Below are 13,730 nucleotides of genomic sequence, written 5' to 3'. Positions count from 1 at the left end.
GTGAGAGCCAGAGATACAATCATACAGATATGAACATAGGATAATACAGCATATGCCTATGTCAAAAATTATTTTTGTGAAAACAGGATTCAATATTAACATCACTCACCGATAATGAATTCCGATTGTATTAGTATTGTCCAGAAACTAAGCTCCATTCCTGAAGGATGGCAATTGCAGAACTCTATCGGTCAGCTAACCAGTGAGGTGATAATCCCCCATTGCACATTTTAATTCCTAATTATTATATTTACTGACCATTTGGCATGATTAAAAGCCCCTTCATCAAGAAAACCCTAAAGGGGTAGTAAAGAAAAGCAATTGATTGTTTTGTTTCACCTTGTCAACTGTATCACACTTACTTACACATTTAAAAAACACTGCACAGAGAAGATAAAGAAGCTTGTAATTAGATTTTTATTAATTAGAGTTACATCAAAAACATTCTTCATAATAGATTTAAGAGGCCAAAAGTAAAAGGCACTGTTATCCAAGGAGAATAACTGAAATAAAAGGAATGATGCACTAATACCTTCTTTGAAATAACAATGGTGCAATATAAACATTGTGGATTGTTAACATGGGGTTGAAGCATAGTTGAAGCAGCCATATCATGGGGCACTGTAGCACACTATGACAATGACTGGTATGTGATGAGTATAACTGTGAACATGATGCAATTGGCTGGCATGGATTTACTCAACATGAAAGAATCATTATAATTGTGCGCACAATTAATGTATTCATTGAAAACTGACAAAGTAACATTTTGGAGCAAAAATAGCATACATTTAGAAAGTAACTATATGAAGTTTGAGAACACTTTAGTGTATTATTCAAAATGGAAAGATTGAAGTTTGGTAGAGATAGACCATTATGGAAAATGCTAAATTAGGGTAACAGCTTAAGTTAGGAGGTAATTTTTTAATTGTAGAATTTCTTTCTGCTGTGATGAATATTTTAAGACTCATCTGGAGGGTTTTCACTCTGAATGTTGATATCCTATTATGACCTACTTATAACTCTGCATTTTTGCTATCTCAAGCTAGCTCTACTGTCTGGGCTAGACCGTTTACATTTGTATAACATGATGGATACCTCTTGTGCATGCTAAGAGATGATGAGATCTTTGAAATTTCTCATTTTCACTTAATTTGCTGAAATGTAGATTCTCAATTGTGGAACAGAACATTCGAGAGAGATGCTTCTTATCTTTTAAAAATGTATGTGACCATATCACACAGGATAGCAAAACTATGTTGAGTATGCTTATAGTACCTTTCTTTGAGAAATTGTTCTTTTTCAAAATGTTTTTTTGGATTGTATGTTGTTACCTTCAGTTCCATTTCATAGAGGTACCACCACTTTGACCCCCATTAATCAGACCCTACAACTACATTTAAATGAAAGTGAAATTACTATATTTTAATTGTAATGACTTCTGTAGTTAACCTAATTGTAGCAGTAATTGTAGCCTTAAATGAATTTCAAGTAACTTAAGGTAAATTATTTGAAATTAAACAATTATGGTTGACCACATTCTAACACTAACACTAATTACAAAATAACTTAAATGGAATTCTAATAATTTCAATAGCTATCCTTAATCTAACCCTAACACTATAATTACCCCTTTATTGATGTAAAATATGCTACACATATTTGTAATCAAACTCTAATACTAATCGCTCACCACAAATTAGTATAAGCCAACTTTAACTACAATGAGCAATTAATTCTCACCTATCCCTTACTGTTTATTAATTTAAAATGAGAGAAATTAAATAATTCTCCTTAACCTTGAGCTAATATTCACTCTAACTTTTAATTCATTTAAATTAAGTTACATCTAATTAAATAATTACCCTTAACGTAAACCTAATGCTCCAATTCTCTATATTTCAAATTCATTTAATTAAAAATTCTCCTTACCTACGTCTAATCTTGACTCAACAATTAATTAATATTGATGTTTTTATATACTACTTTTAATTTTGTAATTTACCATAAACATAATATTAACTAACTTAAATTAATGTAATATATTTAACTAGAACCCTTTTTAGTTGAATAATTAATATTAAATGATCGCTTACATTCTAATTAAGTAGCACCTCAAATGAAATGAAATACTATATTTACTTACTTCTAATGATGTTTAGGCAGTTTCCATAGTGTTAAGCTCTACAGTGGTTACATCGAAGTCAACTATCGATATGTAGTTTGCTGTATTCTTAAGAGTTGGCAATAGACTACCCGAACACTACTGTAGTCTCAATCTGAATCAAACCCTGAAGTATTTTATTCATGAGTAACTGTTCCAAACAGCCTGCAAAACCTATGAGTTTACAGCCCCTTTCTTTTGAATATTGTGCAGAAAAATAGACCATTTGGACATATTTTTTCATAACTGTGTCTGTGGCTAACTCTCTCTAAGCACCATTCTCACTTCCTACACTTGCTTTCATTTATATGGAAATTGCATTAACAACCCAGATGCCTGACCACCACTGACTGAATAGAAAATTAGCTTACTGGTGTTCCAGGGATATGGGGTATATGGATTGACGCACAGTAACACGAGAAATAAATAAAAATGGCACTTATGGAAGAAAGGCTGATGGGCATTGTGAATAGGCACAATGGCATATACAATACTTCCCAATATTCTAGGTGGCGGTGACCAGGGTTGTAGCTTTGTGTGGGTGCAAATCTGAAGAGAAGATTTCAAGCTCTAACATTCTCTTAAAGGAACTTTAAGAGAACACACCTATATGTAATATCCAGTTCAACTCTGAATAGAAACATTGATTTATTACACGTATTTCCAACAGTAATCGTGATCATACAGAGTAAACTACAAAACATGCTATGATTCGAATTCCCATAACAAGATAATACCATCATGGTCTACACAGAGATTTTACAAGTTGGTACGGTTCTATGGTCTATCTCCTAAAGTGTTTCCCATGTGTAAAGGCACAATGATGTTTGCCCATTTATATATCACAGGAATGAAGAGAAAGAAAGATCCAATTATTGATACAAGCAAAAATGCCCACAGGAACACCCGGTCCAAAACTTGAGCCACAAATTTCCAATCTTCCACAACCTGTAAAACAAAGAGATATTTTGAAAAGTCTTCTGGTGTTAGCTCTCTAGTTACATGCTCAATATATTACATTATGGCAGCATTAAAACATTCACTAAGTGCCTTCTTGCCAGTTATGCAATACTGCAGCACCATATCGTTTGTGGCATCCATATATTACCTGTGTTTTCCAACATGATAGCAGAACCCATTCTTCAGTTTAGCAGAACTACAAGGTAAACAATTGCAAAAGTGACAGGAACCACCAATTTGTTGGAACACTAAGAAACAAGAAAGGTATAGATGCATCAACAATGCCATTTGCGATTCCTTATTAGCGAAAAATAAGGATTCACTAATAAGGAATAGCAAAAGGCTATGCATGTAGAAATCACAAAAAAACAGCGATTTCTAAACATTCCTTAATTGCGACTCGCAAATTGCGAGTCGCAATTAAGGAATACCTCCCCATTCATTCCTATCGGCCTAGAGGCCCATAGGAATGAATGGGAAGACATTCTCAATTTGCGATTCTCAATTAGAGAATCGCAAATTGAGAATCAATTTCAAGGGTGCCAGGGTGTCAAAAGGACACCCTGTTGCACCCCTGAAATCTGCATATGAGAACATCTTGCACACACACACCTCAAGGGCATGTGTGTGTGTAAAATGGAACTTTGAAAATGCACTTTAGTGCATTTTTCAAAGTTTTTGCAAATTACCATGAAGTTCAACTTCATGGTAATTTGCTCCCCCTTTGATGCATTGCATTTAAGGAATCTCAATTTGAGATTCCTTAAATGCAATCGCAATTTAAGTAATCGCAATTTCTTAAATTGCGATTTTTGCATTTGGGATGATGCATCCCAAATGCAAAAATACTGGTCGCAAAGGGGCAGATTCTGAGAATCTGCCCCTTTGCGACCGGTTTTTCCTTTGATGCATCTATACCTTAGTATCATTTGGTTCTTTGATAATGAAGGTTTCAAGATTTTACTTCTTAGAGCCTGATACTTATTCCAATGATCTGCAGAACTTTCTGACTGTTGTCTAATTCACAATACTCCACTACTGTTAACGGATTGCAACAATGGTGGTGCTCCATGCTTTATATGACACTTATTGCATCACCTGTACAGGGTCCATTTAGTAGTAAGTCTGGAAATGCAAATAAGTTTTGCAAATGCATTGCAAATGATTGCTAGGAAGAATAATGCTGAAATACCTAATGACACCAACAATTACACATTTTAACGACAAGTTTCCACATAAGATACATAATTTCCAGAACAATATTTGCTTCTGCCATCGTGCTAAATAATCGCAAAATATTGATAGTTTCTTCAATTATGTATCTCTAAGTGAACCCATACATAACTGTGTCTTTTTATAGGCTTATCTAGGTTCAACTGTTTTTCACAATCAAAACTATCTTAGATCTCCTGGGTCCGAAGCGTGATCTTTACGTGCACATTACTTTTCCAAATATGTGCACTATTTTGCCACTTAATCAGTGTGGCTAAGAAGGCAAATTGATCATAGATTTTATTATGGATCAAAACAGGATCATAATTTAATGATACAACTCCAGCTAGTAAAATTTTATTAAGTAGTACCTTCCCATTAGATCTGAATAGTGGGCATGTCGGAAACCTATGTACTCTATCTGCTTGTTGTGGTCAATATCTTAGACAGTTTGTTTTTTTGGCCAGTTTTCACCTTTGCAAGTGTAATACAAAAATCAAAAACATTAAGATAGTGCTTCAAGTGAAATTTAGTAGTTCTGCCAGAAGAATGTCTCATACTACTAGCATGTATGGTAGTTTCCAGGGAAATTTCTGTTCACAACCATTATGCCTAATTTTGTGACCGCTGGTTTAATATACTTTGCCCTGCTTCAAATAACATATGTTAGTAATCAGACGCCCTCAGTAGGTCACACTCTATCAGGGCTATACATGTTTTGATTAGATACTGACAGCAGAAAAGTAGAAATTTCAGATGCAGTTAAACAGGTCCTTCATTAAAGAGCACCCCATCCACAGATCATATAGCTTTCAGCATCAACAACCATAATGGAAAATAGTAAGATCATTACTAACCTGGACTGCACCAACATTGTTTGCCCCAACATTCTGGCTAGTATATTCTAAAATAGGACCCCAACATTCTTTACAAACAACAAAAAAAACTACACTTGAAAACACATGAACAGAAATGTCAAAAGACAGTATTTACAAACTGTACGAAATACAGCATAATGCAATAAATACCAGAATTCATAACAGAGAACTTGAAAACTTTCCCTTGTAGGCCACCACTCTTGTTCAGAATCCTGACTCTCCCATCTTTCACCTTGATGGCATTACGAAACAATCTTATAATTCTTTGACGACCCAAACACGTGGACATGTATCTTGACTTCCCAGGCTTCTTAATCATAACTAAATGTCCAACACTTAAACTGAACTGAGCAACACCCTTCTTCACAGCAGTTTGCGATTTACCACACATCTCAATTTCTTTGCAACACCATACTCCAACGGCTCCCATTGTACACTGTTGTTTCCCAATGCAACCACCCAGGAGAAAACAGTGTTAGCTTTCCTCCCTCTGAACAATTCAAAAGTTACTTTGCCTATCGTTGAGTGGAAAAACAATATGTACCGCGTTGCAAAACAAAGGCTTTTTAAAAGAAAAATGAATAAAGGATGAAGTTGAATATTACAAGACAACATCGGGAAAACAGTTTTTTCATAAGTCTACTTTACTGTGCATTTTACACGTCTAATATTTATAAGTGTGCTGGGCTGTCTTTTTGTTGTATGGTTTTGGGGAGCCCAGGTGGGTCACATCTGGTCTCTCCATGTTGGGACCTAGGGGATTGTGTCTCAAGCCCTTTTTGCACCCTTTTTCTGGTTACAAAATAGGGACGGCAAGACAGGTGCGGGTATCTATGCTTTGATCCCCAATTTTGTATAAACACAGCAGCACTCATGTTCAACCAGTAACTGGTGGTCATGTTAACTGCGGAGAAATGACCCAAATTCAAATTGGTAATGTTTGTTATTACTTCCTTGCAATATTTTGGCCAAAACAGTGCTCAAAGTGGCACTAAGACAAAAAAAGTTCCATCAGTCCCTCAGGACCAGTGCAATTGGGTATTTTCAACTGCCTGAGAGAGTGCAGGTCAGCTACCGTGATCTCGTGGGTCCCATTCTCGCACACAGTATTTTTCTCAATAGCAGAGGGGTGGCAGCCTCATGGGTCGGGCCCCATCACTGAGACTCCCCGACTGGAAGGAGGTGCGGTGATGGTCCGTGCTGGCCTGCCCTCGAGACAGACTCAGCTGTCCGATGCAAGAGAAAAGCAAAGATGCAGCAATCCCCCTCGATCAGGCCCCTCACCTTGAGCTGCCGACATCAGTGTGTAGCGTTGGTTCTGCTGACATAGGCAGGCCAAGCTGACGCATCATCACTGGGTGAGCTCCTGTCACCAGGGCAATGCTGAGTGAGCCGCGCTGGAAGGGCTTTCCTCGTGCTTGCGGCAGCTTTTTAGGGACATAGGCATTTTGACCGGTACAGGTGCTGATCCATGTAGGTTGTAGTTGAAGGTCAGAAGGAGGAGTGCTAGACCTCTGTAAAGCTCCTACTGCCTGTAAGGGGGCCTTGTGCTATCCTGGGTCGAACTGGGCTGTGAGAGTCACAGACTGCAGAGTCCAGCAGAGGCATAGGGTGGAGATTAAAGTTTTTTTGGCCCTGAGACCACTAAGCCCTTGGAGATCACTGGGAGGGAAGGCAGAGTCCAGCTCTCCTTCAGCAGAATCAGGGAGCAGTAGATTGCAGGACAACAAGCAGAAAAGCAGTCCTTCCATAAAAGCAGTCCAGTTGAGTCCGTTAAGCAGCACAACAGTCTTTATGACAGAGGTTCTGTTCAAGATCCAGAAGTGTCTGATTTTAGGGGCTCAGAGACCCAGGACGTATACCCAAAAGTGCCTTTGATGGGGGTGGGTGACTTCAAAGCAGCTCTCTGAAGTACAAAAGAATCGCTTTCAACCCAGTCCTGTCTGCCAATCTATCTGTGGGGGGTAATCAGTCCTTTGTGTGGGGACAGGACACTATTCAAGTGAAGTGTTAGCCCCTCCCTTCAATCCTGCCCAGGCAGGGCTATCAGAATACAGTTGTATGTAGATGGGTACTCAGACACACCTATCCTTCCTGTGTTGTGGCTGTCTAGAGGAAATACACAAAGGGTAGCTGTCACCCAATCCAGAAGTGTAATGGGAATAGGCTGTAAGGCAGAAAGAGTTATAAGCACAGAGAAATGCCCACTTTCTATAAGTGGCATTTCTAAAAACAATAATGTTAAATCCTCCTTCACCAGGAATGAGGAGGATTTGTCCTTCCCGTCCCAAACATATGAAACATGAAAAAGCTACTCGTCTCTGATAATGAATTACAGCTTAAAGTGCATAAAGGAATTCTTAATGCTAAGCTATGACAGGAATAGGCTTCACAGTAGTGAACAACGAAATAGGTTGTTTGTCACTACTAGGATATGCAAAACATACTATTACATATCCTACCTTTCACTTACATAGCACCTTGCTCTTAGGGCTACCTAGGGTCTACTTTAGGGGTGACTTATATGTAATAAAATGGGAGTTTCAGGCTTGGCAACTAATATTAAATGCCAGTTCGAAGTGGCAGTAAACGGCACACCAAGGCCCTGCAGTGGCAGGCCTGAGACAGGTTCGAAAGGCTACTTCTGTGGGTGGCAAAATCAGTGCTGCAGGCCCACAAGTAGCATTGGCCCTGCATATATATATATGGTGTAACACTTTACAAAGGACTAACAAGTAAATCAAATATGCTAAACCAGTGTAAACCGATTATACCATGTTTAGAGGAGAGACCCCATGCACTGATGCACTGGTCAGCAGTGGTAAAGTGCCCAGAGTCCTAAAGCCAACAAAAAGGTTAGAAAAATAGAAGGAGAAGTCAAAATGTTTGCAGTGAACCTTTAGAAATGGACACATTTCTTTACAGCTCTATTAATCCTTTCCACTGTGCCATTTCCCTCTGGGTGATACAGAGAAAACATTTTCTGTGCTTAATCCCCTTCTGAAGCAAAAAAACTTTCATCTCCACTGAGACAAACTGCGATCCATTATTATTTAGAATCATATTGGACAAACCTTCTCAATTGAAAATCTCACTAAGGAAATCCGCGAGAACCTTTAGGCTCAATACAAGTCACACCTTTTTCAGCCCAGCTGGAAAATGGATCCACCAAAACCAATAGATAATTGCATAATCATCTGCTATGTAACTGCTCAACAATATCCACTGTAACCACCTACCACCTCCCACGACTTGGTGGGCATGTCCCAACAAGCCATTGAGGGATTTCTGCCCTTGTAAACTTTGTTGATCCTTGTAGGAAGCTGTCTTTTTATGAGGGAGTGCCAATGTAAGGGTACACAGTACAGACGATCCTTATCGATTTATAGGGCTTAAATTAATAATCTCAAGTGCTCTTTTTGTGGTAGTGTGGATGGGCAGCTTTGGCTTATCAGACGGTAGTGTTAGGCATTCATTGAACACACAGTCAATAAATGTGACACATACTCAAGAAGAAAATCCAAGACCAATTTAGAAGAATAACACATGCTTTTTATGATTTTAGACACCAAGTTTATCGATATTAGGTTCGTACTTTCAGAGTTAGGAATTTACACTGATCACAAAAATGCTTGAATAACGGTTTTGAGGTATGAGACTCAAGTGCGGTAATGTAATCCTATGGGAGAAACATACACTGCATAGATGCACTTGCAAATGGTTTTGAAGAATACCTTTAGGAACTTAAGGAGCTTAGGGGCCAAAGTCCAAGAAACCACCAGCAGTTTGGGATTACCTGCTATGGTGAGTCCAGGTGCAGAGGGGCTTGTCGCCTTGGTAGCTGCAAGAGCTTCGCGGTAAAGTCAGTGGCAAAGATTCCTGAAAACAAAAGGCTGAAAGTAGGGGTCAGCTCTTGAGGGTCTTATGTGCAAAGGGACTAACCCCCAGATTCATCATGCTCATGTTTTGCGAGTCCTTGATAGCGATTTTTAAGGAATCGCTATTAAAGACTCGCAAAACGGGATTCATGTAGAAATCGCAATATTTTTTGCGATTTCTACTGCTTCCTTATTTGCGATTCGCTAATTGCGATTAGCAATTAGCGAATTGCAAATAAGGAAGCGATTTCAAGGGTGCCAGGGTGTCCAAAGGACACCCTGTAGCACCCCTGAAATGCTAATGTACACTGGTGTTGCGCACACACATGTCCAAAGGACATGTGTGTGTAACATACAACTTAGAAAAATGCACTAAAGTGCATTTTTCTAAGTTTGCGCTATTTACCACGTAGTTAGACTTCGCGGTAAATAGCGGCCCCAGATTGCGAATTCTCAATTTAAAAATGGTTCATGAATTGCATTTAAGGAATCTCAAATTGAGATTCCTTAAATGCAATTATTCGCAATTTAGCGATTTCTAATAGTGCGATTTTTGTATTTGGGATGATGAAACCCAAATGCAAAAATAGCGCTCGCAAATTCTCAGAATCTGGCCCTTTGCGAGCCGATTTTTATTTCATGAATCTGGCTGTAAGTTCGTTTCCGTGAGTCCAGGCTGGGGTGCTCGGGTGTAGAAGTGTTTTGGATGGCGGATTACTGAAGTTAGAGGCTCTCACTTGGCTTTGGCAACCAGGATAGGGAAAGAAAACAGGAGAGCAGGGACACTCTCAGTGCTGGTCTCAGTGATCCTGAAGTCCCTTGTTGGCAGGTCTGCTTTGGTGTTGGTGGAGTCCGGACTGAACACACAATAAGCCTTAGTAGCGGCAAATGCTCCGGTACCCAGGGTAATGGTGCTGGGCGGCTCCTCTTTGGCCTGGCGTCTCCAAACTCTTCAGGGAGACGGGTATGACCTCCTGAAGGAACAAAGTCTTCTTCCTGGCGGGATGCTGCCTCTCTGCAGTTGGTGGTCAACAAGTCGGAGTATAGGGCAAGTGCGGTCAGATGTCTCCACCACCCCAAGGGATATGCTGTTTGGTTGTTGAAGGTTTGAACTGTCCTGCAAGGAGTTGGGGAGGCTGTTGACCTTTTGGATGAGACGGTCTTCGTGATTGTCGCGGTGCAAGCAGCCAGGCAGAGTTTGGCACCAATTTCGATGCAGGACCTCTGGGCTCACATTTTCACTCTTCTTTGTCATTCCTTTGGTTCCCAGTAGTTGAATCTGCATTCCTGGTCAAAAGGGGACTTCTAAATACTGAATTTGTTTTATTTTTTATTAAACACAATTTTATTGAGTTTTCAAATAGCATAATAAATGCAGTGCATCTCCATAACAATTGGGGGCTAAGAATGAAAAGATATAAAACATGAGTGCATACATTAATTCTAAAATGTAAATGATAATGTAGACAGTCATATCCAAGAATACATATCTGTCAAGCTGGTAAATGAAGTTGCCTCGGAAGCACCATGGATTTGAAGCACAGTCCACAACTCCCCCTCACCGGTTCACTCTGCACCAAGATATATATATATACTGGTAACGAGAAGTGATGCCCGTGTGGGGAAAGCAGGGAAACAAAACAAGGTAAGGCGGGGAAACACAGGGTCTTCGTACACAGTAGGTAAGGTAGTCAGCTCAGGGGACAGGGAGGCTTCTGTTAACCTTTTCCTAAAAGACAAAGAGTAGAGGTTCATACCAATCCTTACAGGTCTGTTAGGATTATATGAGGGAGAATGGTGCATGAGACTACCTGTTTGTTATGCTGGATATACGTATATTCTTGGATATCACCAATGTCCTGTTCACTCCACAGAATAGAGGTAAATAGGGAAAAGAATGCTAGGAACACCCTGTAAGGTAAGTATATAATATTAACCCTGGTGAATACTCTATGTGAGGGTTATTAGAGCTGTAGGGACCTGTGGTTACCTGAGTGAGGGAATGTTTAATGTTGTCAATATTCTCCTGTTATCTCCACAAGAGAAAATAGAGGGCAATGAAGCTGTGTACACCCTACAAAACAATATGCAAAATGAATCACTGTTGTTAAACCACACTAGCCAGGTTTCTCTATATGTATATGTATACAGCCTTATATTACCTGTGTGGGGGTATTCAGGGACGTATAAGAAATCTTGGGTCTTCAATATACACTGAGCCCATGAAATAATAAGAGCAAATCGCTCTTATCTAGAAACGATCCTGCTTAATAATAAACAATCGCCAGACACTAGATCCAATAATCAGGTCACGAAGAAAATAAACAGAACCAAAGGCAAACTGCTTTAGCCTCACACAAAGAACGTAAAGCTGCACCAAGAATCCAGGGCAGGAATACCTGAATAAGCCAGAAGAACAAGACCTGCGAGGGACTGGAATCGCCGATAGAAGTACCCGACGAGACCCGCAAACGCCACCACCGTGATCCGGAAGCAATGCTGAAACTCCAAAACCAGAAGGAACGCGAAGCGTTCTCTAAACAGTGAGGATGGACTTTATACTTGTTTCACGCATGCGCTAACCTCCGCGCATGCGTGTTGTTTGTTCTCGATGTTTTGCCAACCATTCCTGCTGCAAGAAGTGCCAACCACGTTTATGCTTTTAGTACAGGCATGTCAATATCCTGACAGTGACACACTAAGAAGTAGAAAAAAACCCAGAGGTATATATGCTAATAAAATAGCGAGGTATCAGAGTCCAAGCAGGCCCATGAATATCGTGCAAACTAAACGTTATAAACTTTAATACAAATACAAAAAATTACCCCCCACCCCTTTCCCAGTTCCTGGTCCACTAACTTACAGCGTAATGTGAATAAAGCTTGTATCTACATGTGAAATAGCAGATCATTTCACAGCAGGCATATGTATAGATCTCTAGATCTTCCGAGAGACAAGGGGGGGAAAGGCACTATCAGAAAGCAAGCAGTTCTGCTCTTGGGGATGCGGGATGTGGGGTGGGGCCAGGGCCGCTCTGTGATGTTGGAGGGGTCAGTATTATCAATGACTTTGAATGTTTCAAGCATATGGTCCCAATCTAGAGAGATAGGGACCTTATGTAGCCCTCCAAATTTTTCCTGTCTAATAATCATACTCTCCGCAGTGCCCCAGCGGACCATTTCTGTCGGCCATAAAAGAGGTGTAGGGGGGAAGCAGATTTCCACTGCATAGTGACGGCTCGCTTTGCTATAAGCACAGCCAAGTCAGCAAATCTAAATTGGACCTTACGCTCCTTAGGCCGTTTATGCAAACCCAGCAGGCAGCTTTCCGCCAAAGCCCAGACAGTCGTTCCAGTGACCTCCTGCGCACCCTGTATACCACAGTTTGCCAGAACATGCGTAAATGCGGGCACCCCCACAGCATATGGATGAGGTCTGCATCTTCTTGCTGACACCTACGGCATGTGAGTTGTGCGTTAGGAAACATACAATTAAGGCGATGTGGTGTGAAGTATGCCCTGTGGACTATCATGTACTGTATGTATTTAAATTTAGCATTGCGGGACACTTTCTTAAGGAATTCTAAAACACTGGACCAGTCCTTGCCGACAATTCCCTTTCCAGCTCCAACGACCATTTAGCACGGAGTGGCAGTAATGGAATCCCTGAGTGAGCTCGAACACCACTATTTAGCCAGCAGGTGAGGTGACGTCCCCTTCCCATGAGATGGGTAGCCTATATTAGTTCATGCTTAGGAGGTTTCAATACTGTCAGGGGACCACCAGCGTTTGATGCAGTGCAAAATAGCTGTGTCTAATAAAAAAAGTGTCGGTGGGACCCCCTGAGTGCGGACAAAGTTATCGTGATCTGCTAGCGCGCCCTCGGTAAAGAATGCTCCAACGGTCGACACACCTTCCTCCTCTCACACGGAGAAAGCCCTCCTCTAGATTAAACCAGTATTAGTAGGTATCCCCAGTAAGGGAATGTTGGGGGAGTACGGGGGCCCTTTTGGTGTATTGGAGTGCCCTCTTCCAGTACAATAACGCAGTTTTAAGCAAGGGGTGGGGCTGAAGGCGGAACCACTATCCGTGGTAAGAGTAAACTATGAACGAGACCCTGGTCAAGAAGTTGGGACGTCTAGCCAATTTCCTGAATGTGACGTCCCGCCAGCCAGTAGGATAACCACTGCAGTTGGCTGGCCATGCAATAAGCTCAGAAATCCGGGGCTCCAAGTCCTCCCACCTCAGGACGTAGCTGTAATTTGGCCAGGCTGACCCTCCTACGCCCTTTACCCCATATGAGTTATAACAGGAGCGTGTCTAGTGTACGAACAATTTGGGATGGGATAATGACCGGCAGGTTAGTGAAGAAATAGAGAAGACGAGGAAGCATCACCATTTTAGAAATGGAGATCCTACCCATCACTGACAGGGGTAGCGAGGTCCAATAGGAGACCTGGTTTCGGAGGGTTGTAATAGCCTTCAACAAATTACCTTCTATAAGATCCTGGGAGGATCTATATACTTGTATAGATACTTAAAGGTGTCTGAGGTGGTAGTCAACAATAAGGTACCCAACTGCACAGCCTCTGGGGTAGCCCGATATCGCATGTAGAAAGCATAGGATTTGGTTTCATTAA

General features: G+C 40.7%; 1 protein-coding gene across 4 annotated transcripts in view; it reads right to left on the bottom strand.

Annotated features, from left to right (window-relative positions):
- Positions 1-399: 399 nt before the first annotated feature.
- The window catches only part of CHRNA5 (cholinergic receptor nicotinic alpha 5 subunit), a 245,973-nt gene continuing 232,642 nt past the window's right edge, over positions 400-13,730 (bottom strand). For all 4 annotated transcript variants that reach the window (XM_078685218.1, XM_078685217.1, XM_078685220.1 and 1 more), the window contains exon 6: positions 400-3,112. In XM_078685218.1, coding sequence (XP_078541344.1) covers positions 2,942-3,112 — 171 coding nt within the window. In that variant the 3' untranslated portion in view covers positions 400-2,941. The remainder of the gene's footprint in view (positions 3,113-13,730) is intronic.

This window comes from Lissotriton helveticus, chromosome 3_2 (assembly GCF_964261635.1).
Source record: "Lissotriton helveticus chromosome 3_2, aLisHel1.1, whole genome shotgun sequence".
In the NCBI taxonomy this organism is placed as follows: Eukaryota; Metazoa; Chordata; class Amphibia; order Caudata; family Salamandridae; genus Lissotriton; species Lissotriton helveticus.
This window is presented reverse-complemented; position numbering and strand designations above follow the sequence as displayed.